The sequence below is a fragment of the Macaca nemestrina genome, chromosome 7 (assembly GCF_043159975.1).
Source record: "Macaca nemestrina isolate mMacNem1 chromosome 7, mMacNem.hap1, whole genome shotgun sequence".
NCBI classification, from domain to species: Eukaryota; Metazoa; Chordata; class Mammalia; order Primates; family Cercopithecidae; genus Macaca; species Macaca nemestrina.
This window is the reverse complement of record NC_092131.1, coordinates 55801213-55812272: the sequence shown is the minus strand read 5'-3', so window position 1 is coordinate 55812272 and position 11060 is coordinate 55801213. Positions and strand designations below refer to the sequence as shown.

General features: G+C 43.5%; 1 protein-coding gene across 1 annotated transcript; it reads left to right on the top strand.

Annotated features, from left to right (window-relative positions):
• The first annotated feature begins 1167 nt into the window (after window positions 1-1167).
• On the top strand, window positions 1168-10410 carry LOC105481820 (prostaglandin D2 receptor). The gene is made up of 2 exons (XM_011741570.2): window positions 1168-2137; window positions 8244-10410. Exons 1-2 carry the CDS (start codon window positions 1292-1294, stop codon window positions 8475-8477), a joined length of 1080 nt encoding a protein of 359 aa, XP_011739872.1. The 5' UTR covers window positions 1168-1291; the 3' UTR covers window positions 8478-10410.
• Window positions 10411-11060: the final 650 nt, after the last annotated feature.

The window sequence follows — 11060 nt, the reverse complement described above, 5'->3', positions numbered from 1 at the left end:
TTATCACAATTAACTCCCTTGCCTTTATGATGCAGCCAAGTCAAAGCCCAAACAGGAATAAATTTTTTCTAGTAGTCACAAATCAGAGGCGTGAGAAAGCTCTATGCCAAATCCACCATTTTCTGATTTCAAAATCCATGCTAAAAACTGCAGTTAAACATTAGCTACCAAAACACCCTTCTATCAAATGAGAATCATGGTGATTGCATGTATTGAGCACTTTCTATGTGCTTGCTCTTTACGTGTTATTTCTATGCCTCAAAAGAGTCAGGCAGGTCAGATAGATGCTACTGATTGAGAGGATAAGCAAGTCCCATAGGGTCACACACACAGTGAGGAGCAGAACCTGAACTCGAATCCAGGCCTATCTGATGACAGTAACAGTGCTGCTAACCATGCCCTTCCCACCAACTCTCTACAGTCACTGTGATTCATGGTACCCAGGACCAACACTGGCTCTTGGCTTTCCCACAAACCACTTCCCTGAAATCTGGACAACTTCTTGGGAGGAGGAGCCATGGGAACAGGACAGATGAACTCCAAAATAGAAGACCTGGTGAGAGGTCCAGCTCTGCTGCTTCTCTAGCTCTGTCACCACGGGCAGATCACTTAACTTTCCAAGGCCTCAGTTTCCTCGCCTACGCAATGGAGATGAGCGTGAATGCCCCACATTGCACTGATTTAGAAGAGAGGAGGAGCTAAGGCTTAGGGGCTTTCCAGACACGAGTTACCTTTACCCTTCCTTAACTCGCTAATTCAAGACAACTAGGTGGAAGCCCTTTCTCAGCCTCCCCTCTTCGCTCATCTTCAGAGTTCTTGGCCACCCCATTTCCACCACCAGCACCCCTCGCACTGCCCTCCTCCCAGGTGGCTGCTGCTTAATTTCCCCTCCATTTCAGTAGTTCTTCTCTTGCCTCGCTAGAAGGGCTGGTGTTGGGTGCCTGGAATTCTGGCTATTTTCCTCCTGCCCTTCCGACTCGGCACCAGTCTGTCTCTACTGAGAACGCAGCGCATCCGGGCTGAGCTCTTCACTAGCCTGCTCCGCGCTCCTCAATGCCAGCACCAGGCGCTCACCCTGCAGAGCGTCCCGCCTCTCAAAGAGGGGTGTGACCCGCGAGTTTAGATAGGAGGTTCCAGCTGTGGGGAACACCCCGCCGCCCTCAGAGCTTTATCTGTGGCGCAGCCTCTCTGTCCGACCCACGCGCGGAGCTGCCGGGGGCTCCTTAGCACCCGGGCGCCGGGACCCTCGCCCTTCCGCAGCCTTCACTCCAGCCCTCTGCTCCCGCACGCCATGAGGTCGCCCTTCTACCGCTGCCAGAACACCACCTCGGTGGAAAAGGGCAATTCGGCGATGATGGGAGCGGTGCTCTTCAGCACCGGCCTCTTGGGCAACCTGCTGGCCCTGGGGCTGCTGGCGCGCTCGGGGCTGGGGTGGTGCTCCCCGCGTCCACTGCGCCCGCCGCCCTCGGTCTTCTACGTGCTGGTGTGTGGCCTGACGGTCACCGACTTGCTGGGCAAGTGCCTCCTAAGCCCCGTGGTGCTGGCTGCCTACGCTCAGAACCGGAGTCTACGGGTGCTTGCGCCCGCATTGGACAACTCGCTGTGCCAAGCATTCGCCTTCTTCATGTCCTTCTTTGGGCTCTCCTCGACACTGCAACTCCTGGCCATGGCACTGGAGTGCTGGCTCTCCCTAGGGCACCCCTTCTTCTACCGACGGCACATCACCCTGCGCCGGGGCGCACTGGTGGCCCCGGTGGTGAGCGCCTTCTGCCTGGCTTTCTGTGCGCTACCTTTCATGGGCTTCGGGAAGTTAGTGCAGTACTGCCCCGGCACCTGGTGCTTTATCCAGATGGTCCACGAGGAGGGCTCGCTGTCGGTGCTGGGGTACTCTGTGCTCTACTCCAGCCTCATGGCGCTGCTGGTCTTCGCCACCGTGCTGTGCAACCTCGGCGCCATGCGCAACCTCTACGCGATGCACCGGCGGCTGCAGCAGCAGCGGCGCTCCTGCACCAGGGACCGTGCCGAGCCGCGTGCGGACGGGAGGGAAGCGTCCCCGCAGCCCCTGGAGGAGCTGGATCACCTTCTGCTGCTGGCACTGATGACCGTGCTCTTCACTATGTGTTCTCTGCCCGTAATTGTGAGTTCCCGGGCCCCGAGGCAGCAGGGCACTGGAACTGTCCGGCCGCGGATGCGGGGCGGGAAGGGTGGAGCGGAGTGGGATGGGCGCGGCGCCAGGCGAGCTGCGCCCTGGGCAAGGAAGGTTTGTTGCTGAGTTCCCAAAATTGGATTCCCTCCACAGCCCCGAGATATAACTCAGTTTGCGGAGCGAAATGAGGGAAAGTTAGAGAAAGGAAGGGAAAGACTGAGCCTGGCTGTGTCTCCTTAGCCCAGCAAAACCTTCTCCATGTGGCAGAACTCCTTCCTCTCTGCTTCCTTCTGGGGAGATCTCGGGGTAATTTTTGCGCCTTAGGAGGAGCAGAACTTAGTTCCTCCTTGGCAATAGGAGTCCTCTACTTCCCGACGCCTGGGTGATGTTTTATTTTGTTAGACGTGCTCATGACTTCAGTGGTATCAGAAATGGGCGAATGGCATCTGGGAGGATCTCCCCGGTGTTGGCACAGATAGGGAAAAAGAAGTTTCATCCAGCCAGAGTGATTTGCAGATGCATAGTTTCAATTTTGAAAAACGTGTGCGTAAACTTTGAGGCGCCACGGCTGCTGTTTCTGGTGCTGCATCCGCCAGGGATTATGGCGATGGAGGCCGAGGCTCTTTGTATGTTTTAGCTGCTGGTGTCGTTTTCATAACCTGGCTTGACGGGTTTTGAGTGTATCTTGGCAAGTGAGGTGACACGAAAGCCATTATCTCTGGTTTCAATTTAGTAATGAGGATAGCGATGGAGATGAAATTACCTCCTCGTTTTGAAGGCATTTGTTCCTGGAGTCCCTGCCAAGACACCTGGGAGTAGGTGAGACTTGAGGAAACTTTTTCAGTGTTGCTTCTCTCCTTTCTCCCACCCCCAAGGTACCTGTTCAACAAAAACAACACTAAAAGAAATTCCATTGCCAATCCCATGTTCTCGAAATCCTGAGACTTCTGTGAATAGGAAAGTTGTTAAATTTCTTCTCAGAGTGTAGCAATTTTGGATATTACTTTCAATGGTGAATGAAAGGAAAATACAAAGCAATTTTCCTTTAACTGAAGCCTTATTGTGTGCGGGAAAAGAAGTCTGGGGCATGAGCATGCAGGGATGGGAACGGTATGCCTCCAGAATAAATAAACACATGAATCTATATCCGTCTAAATATAGACATAGGCACAGATGATATATAGCAGTGGTTTTCAAACTTTAATGTGCTCAAAATCACCAGCAGGGCTTCTAGAAAAAAGATGGCTGGACCCCATTCCCCGGAGTTTCTAATTCAGACATTTTTAAAGAACTTTCATTCTTAACAAGTTCCCAGGTGATATGCAAGCTCAGATTCAGGGTTCACATTTGTAGAATCACACTCTAAATCAGGAGTTGGCAAACCATAGCTCACAGGCCAAATCTGTCCTGGCCACTGTTCTATATCTCCCTGGAGTTAAGAATAATTCTTACAAATGAATCTCTGCAATCAATTTGATAAGGCCCAAGAGCTTTGAGCTTCAATTGAGCCAAGTACTATTTCAAGAAAAGTACTGTTCCAAGAAAACATTTTATTCTTCTCCTTGGTAGAAGTATATTACAAAAAAATTGTATTCAGCCGGACATGGTGGCTCATGCCTGTAATCCCAGCACTTTGGGAGGCCAAAGCAGGCAGATCATGAGATCAAGAGATTGAGACCATCCTGGCCAACATGGTGAAACCCTGTCTCTAAAAATACAAAAATTTGCTGGGCATGGTGGCAGGTGCCTGTAATCCCAGCTACTCGGGAGGCTGAGGCAGGAGAATTGCTTGAACCTGGGAGGCAGAGGTTGCAGTGAGCTGAGATCGCACCAATGCACTCCAGCCTGGGTGACAGAGCAAGACTCCGTCTAAAAAAAAAAAAAAATTGTACTCAATTATTAATACATTTTGATTTCCATCAAAAAAAATGTGGAAATGTGTTTTCTCCCATGTTATATTAGTACCTATCAAATATTTATGATTTTGTCTCTTGGCTCATAAAACCTAAAATAGTTACTATCTGGCCCTTTAGAAAATCTTTTAGGAGCTCCTATTATAAAGTTAGGGCCTCACTTATCTATGCTGTGATAAAGCAGACAGTAGCCAAATGCATGGAAATTTTGACCTTAGTTTGAATGTTTTAGTTAGACCAATGCAGAAAGCAGCACCATACAGTGGAAAGAACACTGCATTTGGACATGTCTCTAAGGGGACTTGGATCACTCATAGGGTAATGTGAGAATTGAAGGAAATAATGGAGTTGAAAAAGATTTTCTAAAAAACTTGCAAAGTTCCAAATATATTTAATGTTGACAGCATTCTTCACAAGAACCACCATTTTCTAGAAAGGATAAGGGCTTTAGCATCAGACATGGGTTTGAATCAGGCTTCATCACTTACTAGCTATGGTAGCAGCTAATTTACCCTTTCTGACTTCAGTTTCCTCATCTGTAAAATGATTATAACCATACTTGTTCTGTAAGATAGTTCTGTAACATGTTCAAATCTATAAGATTTGAAATTATATACACAATATATACATTCATCACCTAGCCCAGTACCTTGCCTCAATAATTAGCATCATTATTATTACTATTTATAACTTCCATGTATTACTGTTGCCTGCTGGACAGAAAAAAAAAAATCAAGAACTGCTATCTTCTCAAGAGATAGTGCTATATGCTAAGGCAGTGGCTCTGAAACTTTTTTTGGTCTAAGGGCCCCTTTATACTCTTAAAATTATTAATGACCCAGACAGCTTTTGCTTATGTGGATTAAATCATCAGTGTTTCTCATAATAGAAAAGAAAACTAAGAAATTCTAAAAATATGGTTGCAAAACAAGATAAAATGTACCTCTTGTGTTTTCCATATGTACAAGTAAAATGTGGGGATTTCAAAATGATTGAATGATAGTAAAGTTACAGAGATTATAGCAAATAAAGTGGAAAAATCCTGTTAAGAGCACAAAAGTACTGAAAACATCTCTGAAAACTCACGTGTACCTTCAACCTACTACCTTAAAAAGTCTAGAAAACACAAGGATACACAACCACATATTCTATTATTTGTGAAAGTGACGTCATCATTTGTTATCTAGCCTTCATAAAATTCACCGTACACCTGTGAGAGAATGAAGGGGAAAAAGGCAAATCATGTTTTTAATGACAGTAGCTTTGACCTACTGGACACATTGAATAGGTATTGGAGATTTTACACTCTTCTAAGTAATGGACCTAGCAATTGTATCTTTATCTGAAGGGGGAGACATGGGTGACAATAAGCTATATGGTTGACTTAAAAAGAAAACACTTCACATAAGTTTGTTTTCCATTTGCCCCTTTCTCCTCAAAGTGGAGTGTGGCAAAATATAATTCCAACCATTTGAGAATGCTTGATTAGTTGGGATCTAGACAACTAAATGATACTAGCATAATTAAAACAAATTATTTTATTTTCTAGCCAGCATTTATCCACGTCAAATCCATTAGGTTATTTTGACTTTCAAGTCACTGGATTTGTATTCGAAATGTATTGTTCACTGGGGCGTGGTGGCTCACACTTGTAATCCCAGCACTTTGGGAGGCCAAATCAGGAGGATTGTTTGAGCCCAGCCTGGGCAACACAGTGAGACCCTGCCTCAAAAAATAAAAATAAAAATAGTTAGCCAGGTGTGGTGACACGTGTCTGTAGTCCCAGCTACTTGGCTGAGGTGGGAGGATTGCTTGGGCCCAGAAGGTCAAGGCTGCATTGAGCCTTGATCGTGCCACTGCACTCCAGCCTGGGTGACAAAGTGAGACTCTGTCTAAAAAAATAATAATAATAATACACAGGCATTTTTTAAAAGTGCTCAACATCCAGAAAGAATTAGTGTGAGAAGAACGCCCTCTGATGGACATGGGAGGCATTGAAATAATGTTGCTGCCAGCTCCTGGACATCCCTGCCCAGCAGCCCTCTCTGGCTTCTGATGCCCTCTTCTATCCAGTCCACGTACTGTAACACAACAGACCTTGCCCTTTGCTCTTTAAATCTACCTCAGACCCTTTCCCTGGGCCCATCCCTTGCCTGTTATCCCTTACAGGCCTCCAACAGCCTCCTTTGAAACTAGCATCGCACCCATTCTTTCTGCTCCCTAAAATAGCATACACCTAAGAGCTGTCTCAAGCACTCAGGGTGTCCTCTATCTCTTCTCTGACTTCATGGATTCTGACAAGTGATTAAATAGCTTGTACTTATCTTTACCTGGTTTATAGACCTCTCTCTTGTAACACCTAATATATACATGGACATCCTCTCTCATCCATCCCTGCTCCCCCACCAACCTCCAGAACATTGTGGTTTTCTAAGGTAAAAATAATTTGGGCAAAAACATGTTTTTTTGTTTTTTGAGAGAGTGTTTTGCTCTTGTCGCCCAGGCTGGAGTGCAATGGCACGATCTCGGCTCACTGCAACCTCGGCCTCCCGGGTTCAAGCAATTCTCCTGCCTCAGCCTCCCGAGTAGCTGGGATTACAGGCGCCCACCACCACGCCTGGCTGATTTTTGTATTTTTAGTAGGTGTTTCACCATGTTGGCCAGGCTGGTCTCAAACTCCTGACTTCAAATGATCCACCCGCCTCAGCCTCCCAGAGTGCTGGGATTACAGACATCAGCCACCGTGCCTGGCCTGAAAATATGTTACATGCCTTAGAGAATGCACTGCAAGCTGCCTTTAAAGCTCATGCCATATTATCTACACTTACACTTTCTTCCTATTATATCAAACTGGAAATTTAAAAATTCAATCGAGTTAAGTGTTCAGCATTAAAGTGAATTTTAAAAATCATATGCCTACAAACTTTGCATCAAGCTTAATGAAATACAATATTTATGTTATGGAGAAGTTGTTAAGATTCTCTCTGCCACCGCCCGACTTCAGATGGGCGAGGGCATCCAGATTAAACAGCTGAGTCCAATGTAGGGTGTCTTCCTAAGTGCAATAGATTGGAGTGGCTGAGTCCACTGAAATGCTCTATAGAGAAGAAAGTAGAACAGTAAGGAAATGATTATGGGAAAAATGCATCTTCTCCAGGACATGCTCTCTGATTGCCTCGAATAGGTCCAGTCTCTTATCCATATCCCTTCTTACTAATGTTGAGTTTGCATGCTTCCTGTTCCATTAGAGACCATTTATCCTAATATGTATTTAGAATCGTAGGCATAGATAATGCAATGGAAAAAAACAAAAACAAAAAGAAGTGGCCAGCCTTAGGCAGAGTGGAAAGCGATGGTTGTGCTAGGTCTAGAGATCAGTGGTGACTGAATAGGAGGAAAAGCTGTTGTTTGAGGCATTTTGCAAGGCTCCAAGGAGGCTACAGAGACCCCAGGGAAGATCAGACAATAGGAGTTAGTTGGACCTAGGAAGGGCAGTCTTATATTTTAGTGAATGCTTTTGCCTTCTAGATTGGAAAAAAAAAAAAAAGGGATGTCACCCATGAAAAGGTTAACAATCTGTGCTAAGAAAAAGTAGAGCAATTTACATGAGTTGAACAGTATTTTTTTCCAAGTCATCTCAGGTCTTTTCATTGTCATATTTCCTGTTTCTTCACTTTGATTAAAAGCTTCCATTCTATTGGTGTCTGCATACATGTGACATTTCACAGGTGTGACTTATTTCTGAGAGAACTAATAGGAGACGACAGGAAGCAGGGAGAAGAAACGAGAATTGAAGAAAGTACGTGCAAGGACGCTAGCTAGAAGGAGACTCTGTATGAAAGCATGGTGACCCTGTTTGTAAAAGATTCAGCAAATCTTCTTGGCCTGGCAGGGACCTAGAAACTTGAGCCCAGCAGGTAGAATAGCCTTCAGGAACTTAATCAGACTGGGTCTCTGACAAGTTCTCAGCTTCTGCCCTACCTCCCAGGTCTGGCCACACCCCACCTTCCCAGCTCCCTGCTTGCACCCATCAGCTGCAGTGGCCTTAGCTACTTGTAAATGTACCAAAAACGAGTGTTCCAAGCTAAGCTGCCATGTTCTTACAGAAACTTAGGTGAAGTAAGTGAATCGATTGCTGCCATTAACCTTTCCACATCATAATGGAATGTTTTTCTTCAAAACAGTATCGCGCTTACTATGGAGCATTTAAGGATATCAAGGAGAAGATCAGGACCTCTGAAGAAGCAGAAGACCTCCGAGCCTTGAGATTTCTATCTGTGATTTCAATTGTGGACCCTTGGATTTTTATCATTTTCAGAACTCCGGTATTTCGGATGTTTTTTCACAAGATTTTCATAAGACCTCTTACGTACAGGAACTGGTGCAGCAGTTCCACTCACATGGAATCCAGTCTGTGACGGTGTTTTTCACTCTGTGGTGCGCTGAGGAATATGTCACATGTTCAGTCAAAGAACCATGATTTTAAAAAAAACTTACAATTTAAATCCTTAGAAGTTATCTTCCATAACAAAAGCATGTATATGTATTTTCAAAAGTATCTGATATCTTAACAATGTGTTACCATTCTATAGTCATGAACCCCTTCAGTGCATTTTCACTTTGTTGTTAACAGCAACTAAAATTTCATATATTGTCACCAATGTTAAAATTCTTAAAAAGCAATGGTATTGTCCCTACATTTGTACTTGGTGGCCCTGTTCTGTTTAGAGAGGCCTTGAGACATATGGGTCTTATAAAATATAGTGGAAACACCACCATTTATGATTATGTGATGGGCATTCTTAAAAAGCATAATTTCTTACCCTATTCATTTTTTGGTGAAACCTGATTCATTGATTTTATATCATCATTGCCCCTGTTTAATTCATTTCTTTGCCAATTGATCTAAGCATAGCCTGAATTATGATATTCATAAAGAAGCGAGGTGGGAAATATGACCAGGTCAGGCGGTTGGAGGGGCTTCCCCAGCCACCATCGGGGAGTACTTGCTGCCTCATGTGGAGACCTGAAGCTATAACTAGACACAGAGCAAGATATGACTATAGCCCACAACCCAAAGAAGCAAAAATTCATTTTTATCTTTTGAAGTCCAGTTTCTTTTGTATTGAGTCAAGGGTGTCAGTAGGAATCAAAATTTGGGGGTGGGTTGCAAAATGTTCTTTCAGTTTTTAAAACCTCCGTTTTATAAAAGATTTATCCTATCAGTGGATTCTTTGGTGGAAGGATTTATGCTTCTTTGAAAACCAGTGTGTGACTTACTGTAGAGCCATGTTTACTGTTTGACTGTGTGGCACAGTGGGGCATCTGGCACAGCAAAAAGCCCACCCAGGACTTAGCCTCAGTTGACGATACTAACAATGGCCTTAACATCTACCTTAACGCTACCTATTACAGCCGTTTTCTGCTGTCTGTGGAGACAGTAAGATCTTAGGTTCACAAGATTTTACTTCAAATTACACCTTCAAAACTGGAGCAGAATATAGCTGAAAAGGAGCACAACTGAGCACTTTAACAGTCATTTAAACGTTTACAAGGGTCAGCAACATAATGACCGAAAGGGAAAAGTGGAGGAAACGCAGCTGCAACTGAAGCGGAGACTCTAAACCCAACTTGCAGGTTAGAGCTTTCACCTTTGGTAAAAGAACAGATCGGGGAGGTTAGAGGGGTTTCAGCATGTCTGGAGTTCCTTTGGATCGGACACTCTCAGGACTCCGAGATGCAAAGCCTGCTGCTACATTTGCGTAGACTCAAGACCTCCAGCCAGAAGTCCCTTCCAAAGACAAGAGTACTCATGTTTACTTATTTCCAACTTAGCAGCAACCTCATTTGTTTCACTTATGTTTTTTCCCGTATCTCAGAGATAATATAAAGCTGGGTAATTTTTTATGTAATTTTTTGGTATAGCAAAACTGTGAAAAAGCCAAATTAGGAATACAAGAATTATGATTTGACAGTATAACATGATGAAAAAAATGCAGTTGTTTTTGAAATTTAACTTCTGTTTGTATCTTCAATGTGTAAGTACATGTGTGTTTTATTGTCAGAGGAAGAATGTTTCTTGTATTCTTTTTTGGAGAGGTGTGTCATGATAATTGTCCAGTTAACTTGAAAAGGCCCCAGATGAATCAATAAATATAATTTTATAATATTTTGCAGAGGAAATTACTTTTCTTTAAATGAAAGAAAAAAGCTTGGTTTTCTTTTGAGCAAACTGTTGCCAGCAATATTTCATTGTCTAGCAGTTTCATAGTGTGAATTTTTATACACTGTCCAATTAACACTTACATTACTTTAAACAAGCTTTCATAGACTTACCTAAGGACTTAGTACTCCTTTTTGTTTTATACAAAATGTAGATATACCATCTGGATGAAGTCCATGTTGAGATAAAACCAACTCTTCCATAATCTTTGTAGATTTATTCATTAATTCATTAAATAATTGACAGAGACCTTGTGCCAAGCAGCTGATTAGGTGCTGAAGAAAAGAATAAAAATAAGACTTAGTCATAGTTCTTGAGTTGCTCATTGTCCACTGCAGGAGAGAGGAGTGTAAACAGGATACAGTATAGAAATTCTCCAAGTATTGTGAGTACGCAATACTATTTATTACTATTAGAAGTAGTAATAAATTTACTATTAGAATAGTAATAAATTTACTATTAGAAGAGGAGGCCCAAACTAGGGACCACGTGTAGAGTTGTCAGGAGAACTTCACAGGAAGGAGATGCATTGAAAGTCAAGTATTGAAAACAAGTAGGAATTTTGACACTGATTGAAAACTGAAAAGAACACAAAGAGAAAGTTTACGTAAGATAAAATATATACGGTTAATAAATGTAGACAAATATTCAGCCTAATCAAAGAAATACAAAAATCAAATCAAATTGTATAACAACAACAAACAACAACAACAACAAAAAACCTATGACTCTCAATAACAGAGGTTATTCAGAGAAGAACATTCATGTTCCCCTGGCG